At 35.8% G+C, this 19,573-nt stretch overlaps 1 protein-coding gene across 4 annotated transcripts in view; it reads right to left on the bottom strand.

Annotated features, from left to right (window-relative positions):
• RTTN (rotatin) overlaps positions 1-19,573 on the bottom strand; it is a 266,106-nt gene that overhangs the window by 53,707 nt on the left and 192,826 nt on the right. For all 4 annotated transcript variants that reach the window (XM_007487781.3, XM_056823598.1, XM_056823599.1 and 1 more), the window contains 3 exons: positions 15,505-15,607; positions 2,746-2,944; positions 797-887 (listed from right to left, as the gene is read on the bottom strand). In XM_007487781.3, the coding sequence (XP_007487843.1) occupies positions 797-887; positions 2,746-2,944; positions 15,505-15,607 (393 nt within the window). The remainder of the gene's footprint in view (positions 1-796; positions 888-2,745; positions 2,945-15,504; positions 15,608-19,573) is intronic.

The raw sequence follows: 19,573 nt of genomic DNA, 5'->3' as shown, positions 1-19,573 counted from the left end.
TATACTATCTAAAGAGATGACATAGACCAAACACCTTATTTTGAGATGAGGAGACAGTGTTTTAGAGATGTAAGGTGACTTTGCCTAAGATGATATTGCTACTAGTTGGTAAAACTGAACTGGAATCCAGGTCCCTGTATTAGCTCTCTACTAGCTAACTGGGTTTGACTCAGAAGAGTCTGATGGTTCAGGGTCAGTACTGGAACAAAATGAGATGCTCATAGAACAAATCACTTTTTACAAAATATGGGTTGTTCAACAATGGCATAAAAAGGGTACGCAGAAAAGATCTAGCACTGGTTCAGTCCAAAACAGCACCTCTAGCCTTTCCATTTGCCATAATGAAACACTTGGCCAGAATATCATATTGACTCATGTCCCAGTAGTACATCCATCGAGCCCAAGGATCCATGTCTACTGGAGTCATAGCCTTTTATGTCTTAGTACATTGCTAAGCTAGCTCAGTGGTTTCAGTCTTAATACCCTGACCCATTAAATGGTGAGGTTTATTTTATTGCTTTGCCAGAGAAAATGTGTCTCAACCAAATTAGTGGTAGATATTGTTCCTACTACACTACTCAACAATTTTCTTTATGATAATAGCCAAGCTGCCTCATATTTAAGTTAAACCATTCTATGTCTAAAATTCCATGAAGATGTTACATAAGAATAAAGTTAGCAGGCTTACCATGAAAAACATTGCTACCCACCTCTCAACCCAAAAAAATTTAGCATCTTCTCAGGAGAAACCATTTATGATATTTAATTTAAAAAATAAACTAACAAAACAACTAACCTGAGCTTTAGCATGTTCAACAGGACTTGAGAAAGACAAGGGAATGCTGAGCTCTTGAATGCATTTCTCCAACAAAGTAACATTCAAAGCACTAAATGTCAGAAAAAGAAAAGCAATTTAGACACTTCGTTTTTTGCAAAATAATAATCAATGATAATTTAAAAGTGTAAAGAAACAAGTTAAGGAAATATGAACAAAAATTAGTATTAAATAGTTCAAAGAAGAACAGAAATTTACAAAATAGAGAAAATTAGCTTATTTACAGTTTCAAAAGAGATTACACAAATAGGAGGGAACATACGGCAAAGTAGACCTATCTCCCTTAAGAAAACATTAAAGGCAGAAAGAAACCTAATCCCTATGCTGGGAGGAAAAAAAGAGAAAGAAAAGACACAACATAATGGCTGCTGCACTAAGACTCACAGGGATCAGATCAATCAATCAATCAGCATTTACTACTGGCTATGTGGCAGGCACTGTAAAAGGAGCTCAGAATACAAAAAGAAATTTGACACATAATGGGAAGAGTTACAAAGTATATAAAGATAAGGAAATATAGACAATATACAAAATAAATACTAAGTAGTAAGAGGGCACCAACAATTAAAGAAATCAGGATGTGATCAGGATCCTCTTGAAGGACATGATATGAGCTATGCTTTGCAGAGGTTCCAAGAGGCAGGGATAAGGCATGTAAGGGAATAAGGGGTAGCCTTTACAACACAAGAAGTAGCTCTCCTTTTACAGTCCTTCTTCCCCCATATAACTCATATATTCTCCATCAGAATATAGGCTCTTTGAGGATAGTAGAAGTTTTGTTTGCTTGTATTTGAATCCCCAGGGCTTGGCATAATGTCTAGAACATAGTATGTATTTAGATATTGTATCTATCTAGAACTGACAAAATTTGGGTGGTAAAAGTGAAGCACTGCAAAGGCTCAGATTGAATGCAAAACTAGATGACTAGAACAATGATGGCATTAGTGACAAAAAAAAAAGGAAATTAAAAGAATTGGTAGATTAAGGGAAAAGATAATGAGCTCTATTTTGAATACTGAGTTTGAGATTCATAAGGGACATCCACACATTAAAAAAGTAGGGGGGCTAAGTCAAATCACCTAAGAAAGGTACAAACTAATTAGGGGATTTAGATAAGAAAGATAAAGAAATAAGATACAACTTGTAAATGATATGTAAGAAAATATTACCTAAACATCAGCAAAACTTCCAGAAAACAAAGAAACATAGGAGCCCTGCCCTATTACAGACTCTAATGACCTTCTGGCAACTAAAAAAATGTTAACTAGCCTCTCAACTCCTCTTTTCTCAATTCATCCTACATATAGCAGTGAGAATGTTTTCAAAAGTTGTTTTCAGGTGCCTACAAGAATTTCCTAATCCCTGGAAATATCAGTTGGTGAACCAATCTGCCATCAATATTGCCTGAGTAGAATAGTCAGTACCATGAAGGAAAGAATGAGAATGACCTGCTCTTTAGAAATTTACAAATTAAAAAAACAGGACAGAGAAAAAGCTAAGACTAAGCAATATGTGTTGTTGTTCATCCTTTGTTTTTGAAGAATATGTATGACTCCACAATTTTGGAGTCAGGGTACAATGTACTCACCTGTGGATGATCACACCAATACAAATTTATATTCTACCCTCATTCAATCTTGACTACAGAATTTTGTCTTTATTTCTAAATACTATAAATTGAATAAAGACCTTATCTGAGAAGGAATAATTCCAATTAGGAAGGCCAACTTCTGTTTTAAGTAGACATTTAAATGCTTGTTGACTTAACTAAAGCTGATGAAAAATTCTCCAACAGCTACTTAAGAACTGTAAATGAGGCCTGAAAAAAAGCATGAGAAAGGCAAAAGTTGATCTAGTTCCTTTATACCAGCAAACCTAATCATTAGGCTAATACTATTTTAGTCTCTTACCTACAGAAAGCCTTTAGGATGCTAGTCTTATAAAATGCAGTTATGGTGTTCTTTGGAACAACTATCAGTAGGTTATTCAAAAGGCTGCACATAGCTGAAAGAAGAGGAGGAGATACAACAATGTACTCTTTGGACAAAGGAGTAGAGAGGGGAGAATCGTGATGAATAGAAGTTGATGTTGTTGTGGTATCACTTTGACCTATAAGGAAAAGAAAGAAAGAACAAAAAAATAATGTTAAATTTGATTTAGCTATTACCATCTAAAGCATTTCTCATTTTTAGAGGATACTATGTGTTGTAATGAATAAAATGCTGTATTTGGAGTCAGAAAGACTCCAAGTTCAAATCCTACTATATGTACTAACTGTATGACTCTGGGCAAGTCATTTGACCTCCATCTGCTTCAGTTCCCACATGTACAAAATGGAGATAATGATAATAACCTTACAGGGTTGTTGTAATGATACACTGAGATAATATTGGTAAAGTATTTTGTAAATCTTAAAGAGCTATTAATTCTATCTACTACAATTAGTAGTAACCATTTCTATAATGTGTAACTAATTATATTTTATATTAGTTTTCTGTAAAACTTCCTTATGAAGAAGGAGAGTGACAGCTATCTAAATTTCTCAAAATATGAAAGCTAAATTGATTTACCCAAGCTAGCAAAATGAAGCCATGTTAAAGATGAGAAAGGTAATATATATAATCTATCATTCATATTCTGAAGAAAACCCTTTTCAATATTAAACTGATATGGGTTTTAAACAAAAAATTTATTTCAAGAAATTCCAATGAGTCAGTAAAATTTACTTCTATGAAAAGTTCAAATATTTACTGATTATGTATCTTGGTATATTCAAAAGAATTCTGTTTTAAAGTTGAATAGCATAGATTCAAATCCTGCCTGTAACTTTATCCATGTCTTAATCCATGTAATAGCGGGTAAATAATGCAATCTCTTTGGGCCTTGGTTTCCTCATTGTAAACTGAAGAGGTTGGACTGGGTGGGCCTCAAGGTTTCTCTTGAAATGACAATTTTTTAACATTTTCAAAGAAGAGACAAGAAAAACAGGTACTACAGTTGAAGATACTACAATTCTAAAAAAAATTAACACATATTTTCTTGTGGCTGTGACTGGGATTATCTTAAATATTTATGAGGATTCCAAATTTGACAGGAAATCAATAATCTACCTTGTATGTTGACATATTATTAGCTTAAATATTAGTCTTATGTGGGAGCTACATATAGACTTTATTGTTGTAAACCTTAAAATTTCTTAGACTTATAAATGTTGGAAATTTCACCATTGGGAAATTTTTCAAGTATGAAAACAAAGAAAAGGAGGAAGAAAATAATGATGACATGGAGGAAGTAAAGAAAAAATAAGATATTTAATAGACAGGATGACTAAATTAGAAAGTGGGCATGATAATGAACCAATGACAACTGCCCCTCTCCAGAAATCCAATTATCAATCCATTACTTGCCACTTCTGTGAGAAGAAGTGCCACAAAATGATGGAATGTAGAACCTTTCTTAAGATGTTTGGAAGGAATACACAGTTTGATAATAGCTTTAGAAATAATAACTATAGAAATGATGATAATGGTTATAGAAACCAGAATTCTAGAAATTATAATAATGACTATGGAAATAACTATAATGAATATAGAAATAAGAACTTTAGAAACCAGAATTATAGAAATAGGAATTGGGAAAATAATGACAATTCTCCAAATGAAGAAAATGATAATACTCAACAACAATATATGAGAAATGGCGCTCGTCCAAAAAATACTCGAGGCGCTAATGACCCTCAGAGAGGTGCCCTTCAGGAGGGTGCCCAGGGAACTTCCCAGTATAATGAAGATGATTCTTCTTAGATTGTATTGATTTTGTTGATGTTAATTAACCTTTTTCAGTTTTTTTTTCTCCTCTCCAAAAAGTAGGAAAGGATGAATAAAGAACTTAAGACTATGATTGGCAAATTATGCACTGAGACCCATTTAAAATGGCCTGAAATTCTCCCTCTGGCCCTATTTTATCTTAGAAGCAGGCCTAGAGGAGACTTACATATTTCACCATTTGAGATGCTTTTTGGACATCCGCCTATACAGGCTAAGCCTTTCTCCCTGGCTTATACATCGCTATTAGGGGGAGATATTACTATTGCTTCCTATATACAGGAGTTACAGCACAAACTACGTGAACTTCATGAATCCGGAGCTGCAGTACAAGCTGGACCATTAGACTTTTCTCTGCATGACCTGAACCCAGGAGATAAAGTTTATATCAAGAATTTCAAGTGAACTGGAGCAACTCAACCTTCATGGGAAGGACCATTCCAAATATTATTAACTACTCCAACATCTATAAAGATTGGAGAAAGAGACTCTTGGATTCACTGCTCACATGTGAAGAAAGCATCTTCTGCTGAGACTGATTGACTGTATCCTATCATATGATTGTGACTCTATCTTATCATATGAATTGGAGATAATAATCCATAGACAAATGGATGCTGTTTTTTTTCAAGAATATATTAAATTACTGATTTTTTTCTTATTTTTTCTTATTTCTTTTCTTTTATTTTTTGATCAGAATATTTGATTTTTTTCTCATTTTTTGTACTGAAGGTACACATAATTAATATTAATATTATTTTTTCCTGCAGTAATACAAGTTAATATATATACTCTTGCTATAATATCAATATATGCCTAAAAGCTTTAAACTATGGGAACCTGCCATTTATTGATAAAATATTATAGGACTGTGATTAATGTTTGTGTCTGATTCCAGGAAAAGAGATAAAAACAAGGAGCACAGACTAAACCTGAATAGTGCCAATAGAGCACACAAGAAATATTAAAGTGAGACTCGAGGTTGCGATGTTTAACTTATGTTTAAGTCGTAGGACTTCCTTGTATCTACACTCTTTACGAAGTACTCAAACAAGTACAAAGCTTGACTATCGTGCTGGCTCCCTATATCCCTAAAAAAAAAAAATCAGACAAGGGAATGACATTTCCCCATCAAAATAGAATTCTAATTCTTTTCTTCTTATATTATGGCAACTTCCTGTAGTCTTGGCTACAAATGGCTAAGTGAAATATTACTGCATTCTGTCCTACATACTTGTGGGATAGAAATTACTTTAAACTGGACCTATACAAGGTCTATTTTGAATTTTTCTTATGTTTTTGATTATTTTTCTATTCTTTTGATAATTGACACATACACCCCCATAACTGAATATTGCATTCTGAGCTAAACTTGATATATTTTTTTTAATACTTACTTCAGGGGGGATTGTATTTTAATTTAAAATCTAAGAATTTTTTTTTATTTTTGAATTTTTTTTTGTTTGAGATTGTATTTTTATAAAAATCCAAGAATTTTGTTTAAGATTTTACTGTTATAAAAAATTCAAAGATTTTGATTCTGTTTGAGAAAAGATCTTCAAGAAAGAAGCTTGAAACTTTTCTATCCAGAGAATGAACTGTTGCAGAAAGATGCCGAAAACCTACACTTCATCAAGAAGATCAAGAATGAACTTTGGATGTGATTGATGGGACTGAACTTTTGATTGAACATTTATTGTAACTTTACACATTTATGCCAAAAGGGACTGCCCCTAATTTGGCTTTCTGTCAATGCACCTAGCAAAACATTGGTTTTGCTTTCTTTTCTTTTCTATTTCCTCTCTCACTATTCTAATTTCTCTTAGAAAATTGAATATTGTGTATATCTTTAGTTAGAAGTGAATTTAGAACTACAAAATGATTATGTTAAATGATCAATGGGGAGACTAGTCTCCCAATGATCATCAGGGGAGATTGTAAACCTTAAAATTTCTTAGACTTATAAATGTTGGAAATTTCACCATTGGGAAATTTCATACTTGAAAAATTTCCTATTGATAGTGGGAACTCTATTGGAATGTGAACCCCATTGGCATGGGAGGTTCCTCCTCCTCCCTTCTTAAGATTACTTTAGGACAGAAACCTTTTACTGAACAATGGAAAGGGCTTTGACCTATGCTTAAGCATAGAACAGGAAGTTCTTTGAGTCATGATTGATTTTAGAATTGATACAATAGAGATACTTGGAATGACAGAACCAGGTCTTGGAAAATACAATTTCCACCCCACTCAGTCCTAACAGGATTTAGGAAGGGCTGCAGCAAAGGATCAAGATTTAATTATTGAGAATATAACCTTCAACAGACATGTGCAAAGCCACAGACCTCTGGGCGGTCCTGGGTTAAGCTAGAGCCACCATTGGCACAGGGAAGACATGGACAGTGATTGGTAGATGTGAGAACTGAGGGGAGGGAACTTGGATGGTTTCCTTAAAGATAGAGGGGTCTGAGGACTGGGGTGGTTGTTTGGAGAGGTGGTGCTTTGAGAGTCGGCTCTGAAGGAAGCTGGAGGTGGAGGCCCCTGAGACTGTTTCTCCATTTTGGTCATGTGAGTAATAGGGACTGATCTCCTTTCTTTGCCCCAGCTATCTAAGGGCTTGGGCCTTTTGGCCCAGCCTAAACAGAAGGGGTATTTAAGCCCTATTACCTTCTCTCCCCTTTCTCTCTCCCTCTCTCTCTCTATCTCTAATATCTTTCTTCATCCTGTTTGTAATTAAACTCCATAAAAGGTTGACTGTTGACTTGAGTTTTCATTTAGGAATTACATAGCTGAATTCCTTGGCGACCTTAAATTAATATATATCAGTCTTTTAAAGTGATTTCCTTGTCACATTGTTACCTATGTATTCTTTGTTTGGTTTGGTTTTCGGATTCTAAACTGGCAGAAGAGATTCTTGCCACCCTGAACAAAACCATGATAAATGGCACAGCAATTTCTCAGTTAAAAAATAAGCACATTAACTAAATAAAGAAGAGGGGTAAAGCTACTGTTAATTAGAAAGATTAATTACTTTTACTGAGGTGTAAAATCATAAATATACAAAACCATTTTACCATTGCCTATTATTTTGAGAATACTAGCAAATAAATTCCAAATAATAATTTGTTGTAAGTTTTTAGGAAGACATTAAAAAACTGGTCTGATATCTGCCACACTACATAAGAATTTTTTTTCTTTCAATAAAAAAAGAATATGTTATGGTGGTTTGGTCAAGTCTAAACAGTAAGGAAATTGGTCATCTACTATAGCAATTCTTAACCTGATTTTTATATTCCGATAATGGATTTCAACATAATTGGTCTCCTTTGTAATTCTTGTATTTTATTTTAAGATTCAAAACTATTATTCTAAGAGGTTCAGAGACTGAACCAACACTTAGCAGACTGCCATACATAGTAAGCACTTAATAAATGCTTTTTGATTTAACTTAGCCAGATTGCCAAAAAGAGGTTCATGCTGCAAGGGAAAAAAATAAAGGTTCTTAACTCCTGATCTTATATAATTGCTGAAAGCATACAAACTCTTAAGTATCGTATATAACAAAAGAACCATTATGTGAAACAGTGAGCTTCTAAGATGTTATATTCCTGCAATTATTATACTAATTCCATTTACTTCTTTAAATATTTGACATTTTCAAGTAACTGTAAAAATAATTTTATTGATATGTGTATTTATATCAATAAAACTCAAAATGGGAAATTAATTACCAAGAAGAAAATCAAGAATACAATGAAAATTCATTAGGAATGTAAAATAACTAAATAATAATTTATTTTTTAAAAGTGAGCATTTCATATTATGTTGTCCTTCCAGGCAATTTCCTTTTTTTGGGGGGGGGGGATTCAAAATCCATTTTACATTAGTGTAAATTTTTCAAGTTGGAGATTTATTGTTTTTTTTTTGTCTAAAACCCATTATAAAACTTATAAAACAAAGAATAGGTTTATTTGTTTCATACAAATCCATTAAAAATACATTTTAAGAGAACAGAATTGGGGTATATTTCCAAGAATACATGTTAAAACTTTAACAAAAACAAAACTAATTTACTGAATGTGAATACTCCTTCCATCAATACAAATTACAAATTACAAAATCTCTACTCCTTAAATATCATAGAATCATTGAGTTGGAAGGGACATTAGAAGCTGCCTAGTCCAACCAACACAAATTGATAAAGAATTCCTTCTACAAACACCTGACAAATGGTTGTCAACCTTTTCTTGAAGACTTCCAAAAAATGAAAACTTACTACCTTCTAAGACAGTCAACTCTCCTTTTGGATAACTTAATTTGTTAGAAAGTTTTTCCTTCTATTGACTCTAAATTTGGCTTTACAATGTGCATTGCTCAAAATTGTATCCTCTTGGGTCAAACAGAGTAAGACTTTCTATATACCTCGTCTTTCATATACTTGAGGACAGCTACCACATTCACTGACTAGCTCCCACTACTTCTTCTTTTCTTCTAGCTATACAACCTTAGTATCTTTAACTGATATTCATAAAACATAATCTAGAGGTTTTTAGATAACCTAATTGCCCTCCCTGGATACTCTCCAAAATTATCAAAGTGCTTACAAAAATGTGGAACCTGAAAATGTGGGAACTGAACATAATGTACCAGATGTGGCCTTCAGAATTCTAAGCATCTGCTGGGTCTTGGAAATTATTACTTTTTCAATGTAGTTTAAAACCATACTCCATTTCTGATTGCTATATTATACTGTCGGTACTTAGAAATAAACATTTATTAAGCACTTGTTATGTGCTAAGGACTGGTTTAAGCGTGGTTATAAAGAAAGGGGGGGGAAAAAAAACCTCTATCCATGAGGAGTGTACTATCACATGGAGCTGGATATCCATTAAAACCACAAGATCTTTTTTTGAGATGAATGGCTATATAGCCTTACCTTTCTCATCTTGTACTATTAAGTTAAAATTTTAAACCTGAGTAAAAACTTCATCTGTATTATAACTCATTAAATTTGGCCCAATAATCTAGCACAGAGTTATATTGCCCAAATGAGATATGTAATTGGGAAATGTTGAGCAAAATAAATTAAAAAACAATATAACACAGAAAGGTTTGTCAATATATGGTATAACTGGATCTGTTCTATTTGAGTTTGATACAACTAGTCTATTCTGATAAGGTTTCTTTAGCTCTTCACTGTGTCATTCATTGTGGAAGCATCCCTCAGAAAAAGGGGATTTTATATCATCTTAAAATTTGATAAATATACAGTGTGATGCTTTATCTGTGATAATATGATAATATTCTGTGATAAAAATATTACACATTAAAGAGAAAATTCAGATCTGTCTAACTGGATAATGGATTCCAAACTGACCTCCAATCACTTTTTAGATCTGGCCATTCAACCATTTTTGAAATTACCTAGTTAGTTTTATTACCTAGTCAACATCAATCATCTTTTCAAAGAAGAAGCATGAAAGGATTTGTCAAATGCTTTATTAAAATCTCACATCTACAAAATTCAAATGCAGAAAGTTGTTTCAAGAATTAAGGAAAAAAAATTTCATCACATTTTGGTTATAACCCTCCTGTATTTACCTGTTGGTTCTCTGATGATGGACACAGAGTCCATCCCCAAATCCATAATCAAAACTTTTCAGGTTGGGAGAAACTGACAGATCCTGGGATTTGATAGCATATTCTCTAAAAACTAAAGCCAATTATTCTGTCTTCAGTATATTGTCAACTTAAAATATGGAGACCCCAAATTTGCCCTTGGCCCAGGAGAATTCACCCCAAGGGAGGTCTCAGAATCACAAGTTTCAGACTAAAGAATAGACCTTATAGTATTGGAAAATCCCAGTTTAGGTGAGGTTAGCAGACCTAATCAAAAGTTAAATGTCTTTTTCTCCAGGCGGATTCTCAAATTGTATCAATGCCCTTTCTTCAGCCATTGAACCTTCTTATTGGTTTCTTCTGCCTGTTCCACCAAAGCAGTCTTCACATGCTGGGTGAGCAAAGCCCTAGTTCACCAGGGGTTGATGACCCGATGGCTACCCTCACAAGGTTTAGCTGGCCTGTGGAAGCCGTTGCCCAGGGTGTGGCCACTGCCGCATGCTAGCAGCTACTGGGAGCCACAAGTGAGAGCTGGGTGTCAGGTGAGGGTCAGAGGCTGGAGAGCTGCCCTAGGAGGGCACGACAAGCCCTCCATACCAGAGATACCCGAGATACTACCCCTCCCTGAGCACCCCATACATTTCAGTCAGCTTCTCAACTGACCCTCTTCAGTCGACCAAAGTGCCCTTGACCAGATCCCCCAAAACCACACCATTGAACAACTTGGCGTCCCTCCTTCAATAGAGGAAGTCCAAAAAGCCATTAAACAAATGAGTGCAGACAAGGCACCTGGTAAAGACGGGATCGGAACCAAGGTGTACAAGGCCTTAAATGGAAAGGCGCTCCAGGCATTCCACATAGTGCTGACCAGCATATGGGAAGGGGAAGACATGCCCCCAGAACTCAGAGATGCCTCCATCTTAGCCCTATACAAGAACAAAGGCTCACGAGCAGCCTGTGACAACTACAGAGGCATTTCTCTACTCTCCACTGCTGGAAAGATCCTCACCCGTGTTATACTCAACAGACTCCTATCATCTGTTTCAGAGCAGAACCTGCCTGAATCACAATGTGGCTTCTGACCAGGTCTTCACGGTGAGGCAAATGCAGGAAAAATGCCTTGAGCAGAACCTGAGTCTCTACATTGTCTTCAAAGACCTGACAAAGGCATTCTACACAGTGTACAGGGACACCTTATGGGTGATCCTCAGCAAGCTCAGTTGCCCAGCAAAATTCATCAAACTGATCCAGCTCTTTCATGTCGACATGACAGGGGAAGTCCTATCTGGTGGAGAGACTTCTGATCACTTCAACATCTCCAATGGCGTGAAACAAGGCTGTGTCCTCGCTCTGGTACTATTCAACCTATACTTCACCCAAGTATTACAACATGCTGTGATGGATCTAGACCTGGGCATCTACATCAAATACTGACTGGATGGCTCACTATTCGACCTTCGCTGCCTGACTGCAAAAACAAAGACAACAGAGAGACTCATCCTGGAAGCTCTCTTTGCAGATGACTGTGCTTTCATGGCCCACCAAGAAAATCATCTTCAAACCATTGTGGACAGGTTCTCTACCGCAACAAAACTGTTTGGCCTGACTATCAGCCTCAGCAAAACAGAGGTGCTGTTCCAATCTGCACCAGGGAGGCCAACTAACCGGCCGTGCATTACAATCGACGGCACACAGCTTTCTAACGTCAACACTTTCAAGTACCTGGGCAGCACTGTCGCCAAGAACGGGTCCCTAGACAATGAGATCAATGCCAGGATCCAAAAGGCCAGCCAGGCACTTGGGCGGCTGAGCTGCAAAGTCCTCCAACACAGCGGTGTAAGCACTGCGACGAAGCTCAAAGTGTATAACGCAGTGGTCCTCAGCTCGCTCCTGTACGGTTGTGACACATGGACACTGTACTGGAAGCACATGAAACAGCTGGAGCAATTCCACCAAGGCTCCCTCTGGTCAATCATGAGGATCCGATGGCAGGACCGAATCACCAATCAGGAAGTCCTCAACAGAGCCAACTCCACCAGCATCGAAGTCATGGTCCTCAAAACCCAGCTACGATGGTCTGGACACATCATCCGCGTGGACCCACAGCGAATACCAAGACAGGTATTCTATGGTGAACTGTCAGTTGGACTCAGGAAACAAGGCCAACCAAAGAAAAGATTCAAGGATCAGCTAAAGTCAAACTTGAAGTGGGCTGGAATTACACCAAAGCAACTAGAACTCGCTGCCTCTGTCAGAAGCAGCTGGCGAACCCACATTCACCATGCCGCCGCCACCTTTGAAGATGAAACGACGTCAACGTCTTGCCGCTGCGTGTGAACGCCGACACCAGGCCACAACCTCACCTCCCGTAACAACTGGCGTCCCATGTCCCATGTGCCACAAACTCTGCGCCTCAGTCTTTGGACTTCAAAGCCACATGAGGGTACATCAATAGATGATAATGCACAAAGACAATAGTCATTCTCGGTCACCGAGAGACTACCACTACTATCAATGCCCTTTCCTAGGTAGCCCAGCCCTTGGCTGGATCTTTCCCTTTTGTATACATTGTAAAGCATCAGCCTCTCCCTGACTTGGACTTCTCATTTCTTTGTAGTCATCTGTAAAGCCATTCAATTGGTCCCCAGTTCCCCAGGAGGTATATAAGTTCCCCAAAATTCTATTGTGCTTCAGAGGATGAACTAGGGTAGCTATCCTCTCAAAGATATTGTTGCCACTCTGGGTGGCAGCTCAATATTAAACACTATCTCTTTCCTGACTAAAGGCTTGGTTTTTCTGACTATTAGTAGTTCTGGGTTTTTCTAGGATCAACAATACAAAAAAAAAAGGAAACTTAAAAGATCTGATCCCTCAGGAAAAAAGAAAGAGAAGGTAACAAAAATAGCCCTAGTACTGTTCATCAACAACAAAATGAACTGAATAATGTTTAACAAATGGCTGAAAGTTAAGATTTTGGACATCTCCTACCATCCTGACACTCACCATGTCTAATTTCTTTGTCCTGAAGTCTGCCCTGGAACTCACAATATTAGCAGTATAGTTACGTAGTCCCTAAGTACTTAGAGCTAGCTACAGTGGATGAGAGAGAGATACAATATATATGTATATATATTGCAAAGACTGGATCTTACAATGAAATCTCATGCAAGAAGGAATAGAACTTTGGCTGACAACTGGGGATGGGCCTGGAATCTCCAGCTAAGAAAAGCAGGTGAACAATTGAAAAATATCCTTCTTGTCCCTTCTGAACTGAGAGGGGAAGAAGCAACCCCGCTGATCTTATCTTGCTACAATCCCTCATTGATCTGAAGAGACCCAGATTAGCCATTTTCCTTATAAGCAGTAGACAGAGACTTTTTTCCCTTTCAGGAAGGCAAGGGACTATCCACCCCGTAGACTTTCCTTCAAAGCTGTATCTCTGTCTCAGGAAATTACACCAACCTGACTCCACAAAGATCCTAAGGTCTTCAAGGACTTAGGTCTCTTAGACCTGAGTCTCAACCCCTGAAGAAACTTTAGGTAGAAAATAAAATAGGGACTTCCTATTCCCCTCTTCCCTAACCTACCATTTCAGACTTATCACCTAATAAATAGATCTTACAACTTACCTAAGATTTAGACATCTCTTCTTCAATGTACTAAGGGGATCACAGATAATAATCATCCAAAGAAGAAAACAGAAAACAGCAATTGAAGGGGATTTCCTCTTACCCTTCAGCTCTGGACATTGAATAAGTTCATTTTCTCAGGGACAGCTCTGCCTGGGAGGGAAGTAGTGTTTCTCTTTATCTGTTCCCTCCCTCTCAGTTACCCATCAAACTTTGGTTCCTGTTCCTCCACTAATACACTAAGTGACAAAGGACTGTCAAATTGAAATCTGAAGATCCCAATTTTCCCACGGTACCCTGAGAACTAACTCTGAGGGAAGTCTCAGACTTACCCATTCCAGACTGAACAATAGACCTTAAAGTACTAGATGATCCCAGCTTAGGTGGGGCTAGCTGACCTCATCAAATGTTTGATACCTTTTTAGTCTTAGAAGTTTCCCCATTATATCAGAGATCTCTTTCCAGAAGACCAATACCTGTGCAGAAACTGATTAAAGACTTGGTTTTCCTGACTACTTTAGTAGTTCTATATTTTTTTGACAAGATCAAATTCTGACCTTGTAATCCGGAAGATATGAGTTAATATTCAGTCTCAGACAGCTTTGTGATTCTGGGCAATCACTTAACTTCTGTTTCATATTCCTCAATTGTAAAATGGGGATAAGAATCTTTACTTTCCATGGTTGTCATGAGGATTAAATAAAATAATATTATCAAGCACCTAGCACAGGGCCTGAAACAGAGTAAATGGTTTAAGTGTCCCTTCCCCTCCTCTCTTCCCCATCTTTCACCCTCCACTTCTGACTGACTGGCTTTTCCCAGAACATCCATTTAAAGAGGACAACCAGGTAAGCCAAGTCTCAATCATCTCCAGGAAGAACTCAGGAATTCTTCTACCAAGCTCTGGACCTCATTATACCTTTGTTTCTGCCTCTCCTTTTCAGCCTTCTTTTGTATTGTATATGTTATCTTCCTTCATTAGAATGTAAGGTCTTTGAGGGCAAGCACTCTCTTTCTACTTGTATTTGTATTCCTAGCATTTAACACAATAAACATGCTATTTGACTAAGCTATATGCAATGATGAGGTATAAAGGGAGGCTTTTGTGGAGCAGCAAGCATGAATAGTAGAAATTAATTTATGCCAATAAAAAAAAGAATTCTAGACTATGTACAAAGGATCAACTATTTCTTCAAGAGAAAAGGAAAAATGTAGCTATTTTGTTGCTCAATTTTAAAGCTATTCAAAAAGAATGACAAGAAGAATTTCTAGAAGGCAGTATAAGAATATCAGAATGCATGATTTCCAAAATGAATACATTAATGAAGTGATATATGCTGGGAAAAGATAAGGGGTTAAAAATATTAATTATCACTTTCCTGATCCATAAACTGAACAAATATTTCTGTTAATAAAGAGCACTTTTAGAATTAGATACTTTTAGGTAAATTCCTAACTCTTATTTTTCAAATGACTTACTTGAAATATTTTTATTATTATTATAATATTCCTCATATGAAATTAACATTTAAATGTGTCTTGTCTAATCTATCACTTTGAAAAATTAGAAATTTAAATCTAGACTCAAGAAGGTTACCTTGAGCCATAAGTCGATCTTTCAATTCAGGAATAATAGCATTTGCTGGAGTCATATTTGGTGGAACATCGACATTCCCTGATGAAGATGGCACTAAGGAAACCTAAAAATCCATAAAGAAAAATATGCTTTATTCCTCAAGGTCAGAACAGAGATAAAAAAACATTCATTTCTTAGAAAATTCAAGATAGTTCACACAATCACAGAAAGCAAGAGCTGTAAAAGACCTTAAAATGTCACCTAGTCTAAACTGTACCTGACAATAAATACTTTCAACAATATCTACAATGAGTAGCCATACAGCCTCGGCTCCAATTAGTTGTTATTGTTCAGTCCTAACCAACTCTATATGTCCCAATGGATGATGTCAGTGAGTTTTTCTTGACAAAAATACTGGAGTGGTTCACCATTTCCTTCTCCAAGGTGTCCCTATTTTATAGATGAACTGAGGCAAATATGGGTTAAGTGACTTGACCAGGGTCACATAGCCAATAAGTGCCTGAAGTCAGACTTGAACCTATTTATTCCTAATTCTGAGCCTGATGCTCTATCTAATTAGTGCCCTGCTCTAATTGGAGGGAAGTAACCCCTAACATCCTAAAGCAGCTCATTTCACTTTAGAATGTCTTTGTTAGAAAGTTTTTCTCTATAGTCAAGCTGAAATTTTGTTTGCCACTTCCATCCACTTCCCTCAAAAGCTAAATGTAAGAAGTCTAATACTTCTGCATGAGATCTTCAATTACAGTTGAAAATAGTTATTATGTCCCCCATAATCTTCTATTCTCTAAACATCTTTAGTTCCTTCAATGGATCTTCATGTGCATATTGTCTCATCCTGTTGTCTGTCATTCTTTTCAAGCTGTCTATGTCTTTCCTAAATGTCCAGTCCTAAATATAGTATTTTACTATGGCCTGGTCAGGGAAGAACAGAGCAGATCTATTAATTCTTTCTTTTTTCATGCAGCAGAGAACAAAATTAACTTTCTTGGACACCAAGACACATTCTTGCTTTATATTGTGTTTACCATCCAGAAAACCCCATAGTCCAAATCTTACTTAGATGTCTCCTTCATCCTCATATACGAGGTTGATTGTTAAAACCCAAGTATAGACTTCTAAATTCATCCTTAATTGATCCAGCCTATAATTTTAATCTATCAAGATATTTTTAGTTCCTAATTATGTTATCCAATGTCTTTGTTATATCTCCATGATAAGTGTCATACAAATTTGACAGGTATGGTGTTTGTGCCTTTAACTTTAAGTCACTGATAAAAAATGTTGAACAATAAAGGACCAAAAAGAGATCTCTCAATTTCCAAAAAAGGCCTCCTTTCTAAGTTGACATTGACCCTTTAGTAACTCTTCTTTGTGTTTGATCATTGAACCAGGTCCAAATCCTCCTAACAATATTATCATCTAGTCCTATTTTCTAACTCAACTAGAAGCACAGCAAGTGAAATTTTTGTTAAATACTTTCCAACAATCTAAATATACTGATTTCTATAGCATGCTCTTGATCTACCAACCTAGATATACAATCAAAAAAAATAAATCAAATTAGTGGCATTTCTGTACTTGATGAAGTTATTCGGACTTTTAGTAATCACTGGTTTTTTTTCCCCTTTCTTTGTGTTCACATACCATTTGTTCATTTACTGAGAAAGTTAATGACACTAGTTTTTGTCCCAATATTAATAATTAATAACCTAAATATTCTACCTTGAAGGCTGTAACAAATTCCTTGCATTTTCAACCACAGTTTATGAAATATATTGCTAGAGTACTGTTTCTGGTCCCAAGGGAGGAAGGGTATCAATTTTTAAAATTTTTATTTTATTATCATGCAAAAACACATTTCCATATTGGTCATTTTTTTAAGGATACACTCATACAAAACCAAAACCCCCAAATAAAACTGTAAATGCACTGATATGAAAGATAGTATGCTTTGATCCACATCCATTCAACTCAGTTCTTTCTCGGGTAATGGGTCAGTCATATTCCCCATCATAAATCCTTCAGGATTGTCCCCAGGTGTTTCACTGTTGAAAGTAGTCAAATTTTCATAGCTGATTATCATACAATATTGCTGTTTCTATGAATAATGTTCTCCTGGCTCTGCTTACTTCACTCTGTATCATTTCATACAGGTCTCTCCGGCTTTTTCTGAAATCATCGTGCTTACCATTTCTTATAGCACAAAAGTATTCCATCGCCAACACGTAAGACAATTTGTTCAGCCATTCCCCAAGTGATGGACATTACCTCAATTTTCAGTCTTTTGCTACAAGAGCTACTATAAATCTTTTTATGCAATTAGGTCCTTTCCCCTTTTTTATTATCTCTTTGGGATACAGAGGAGCAGTATCAATTGCAATCCCAAGGGATAAGGATCTTTGTTGATAAGAGCCAGACTTCAGACCAAGAGAACAGTGAACACAATCCTCCCCCAATCACATTACCTTGGAAGTTCTGAAAATTTTTAAACCCATAAAACCAGCTCTGAAAATAGGGTGTTGAAAAGGAAGTAACACTATTGAATGGAAAAGCATTACCGCTTGAAATTTTGAGAACTTTGTTTTCACACAATCACATGTGCCAATTTCTCATTGAACTCTTGACTAAAAAGTTTTTTAATTAAGTAAAAATTTCCCATGTGGAAAAAAAAGAAATATGCTGTTAACTTTTATTATCCATTGATATTATAGAGCATAATTTGGGTTCAGAGAAAGCTACTCTATTTTGATTTTACTGTACCAGCTAGATATAATCCTTGCTGTTCCCAGACTGTCAAAGGGCTAAGCTATACTGCTTCAGCTACATTTCAATGTATTTTTGAAACATGTTTCCCATAAGCCTTGCATTTATTAAATATATTAAGCTAAGTTTCTTATGCTGAATATAGAAAACATTATTTTTAATACTGTTAGGGACCAGAAATCATTACTAGAACTGCAGTGCATTTCTCTGTACATTTCCCAAACTCCACTATATCTTGCCAAAAGAAAAGGCTGGAATGAAATAAACTAAGTTCTATTACTGTGTTTAAAGAGCAAGCTATTTTTAATGCTGTATTCTAACTGAAAATCTTTAGAGAGTGAATAAAATTGCATATAGGATTTTTCTCTGTGGAAGAAAAGACGAATTTTGGTCTCCCTAATTTGAGATAGCCTAAGCCTAACCTTATTTGGAAAGATGAGACAAATACTATAAAAATTTTTTTAAAGCATCAATAAATTTATTTTCTCTGAAACAGCACAAATATTCTTTGCCTAGATATTTAATCATATCCATTTCTGGGCATGGCAACAGCTGACGTTATCAAAATACCTCAAACTCTATGCTCAATTTCATAACAAAATTTTCTATAGCTCATAATTTTAGAACTACCTATGATGAAAATCCTTCCTTAGGTAGAGACTGAAATCTTCTATACTTTAATTCATTAAGACATTCTTCATACATTAATGTAGGCAAAATTTTTATCCATCTAGTTAGTAGCCAGTCTTCTACTGATAATTCAAACTGAAATTAAGTGGACTGGCAGTCAGGTAAATAAGCACAATTTGTTTCAAAGATGATACCATAAGCCATTCAGATTGACAAGGGCTATCTAATGATAGTCTTTTAGATGTCAGGTTTTTTTCAATACTGTAATGAGGGATTAGAATAGTACGTTAGTAAAAGATGAACAAAACAGCTAAGTATTTTTTTCAGACAGTATTCTATGTGCACAGTTTTTTGAAGCAGCCCATACATCTGAGAAAAAAAAAAAGTTTAGAAAAAGTGTTCAAAAGGTTAATCATTGTTTTTGAGCATAGATCCTTATATTCCTCCATTCTTTTGATAAATCTATGATCTTCTCAGTGAGAATATTACTTCCACTAGCATATACATTACCTTCTTCATGTCTTTTCATCTGTTACAAGTCAGAGCTAGGAATTTCTATAAAATCTCAAGAGTATCTGCCCACTGTGCTGGAGGAATTGTTTTAATCCCTTTGATATTTTATGAACATAATGCTGCATTATACTATTATAACTATCAATTTTTTTTCTTATCCCAT

The sequence above is a fragment of the Monodelphis domestica genome, chromosome 3 (assembly GCF_027887165.1).
Source record: "Monodelphis domestica isolate mMonDom1 chromosome 3, mMonDom1.pri, whole genome shotgun sequence".
Classification (NCBI taxonomy): domain Eukaryota; kingdom Metazoa; phylum Chordata; class Mammalia; order Didelphimorphia; family Didelphidae; genus Monodelphis; species Monodelphis domestica.
This window is presented reverse-complemented; position numbering and strand designations above follow the sequence as displayed.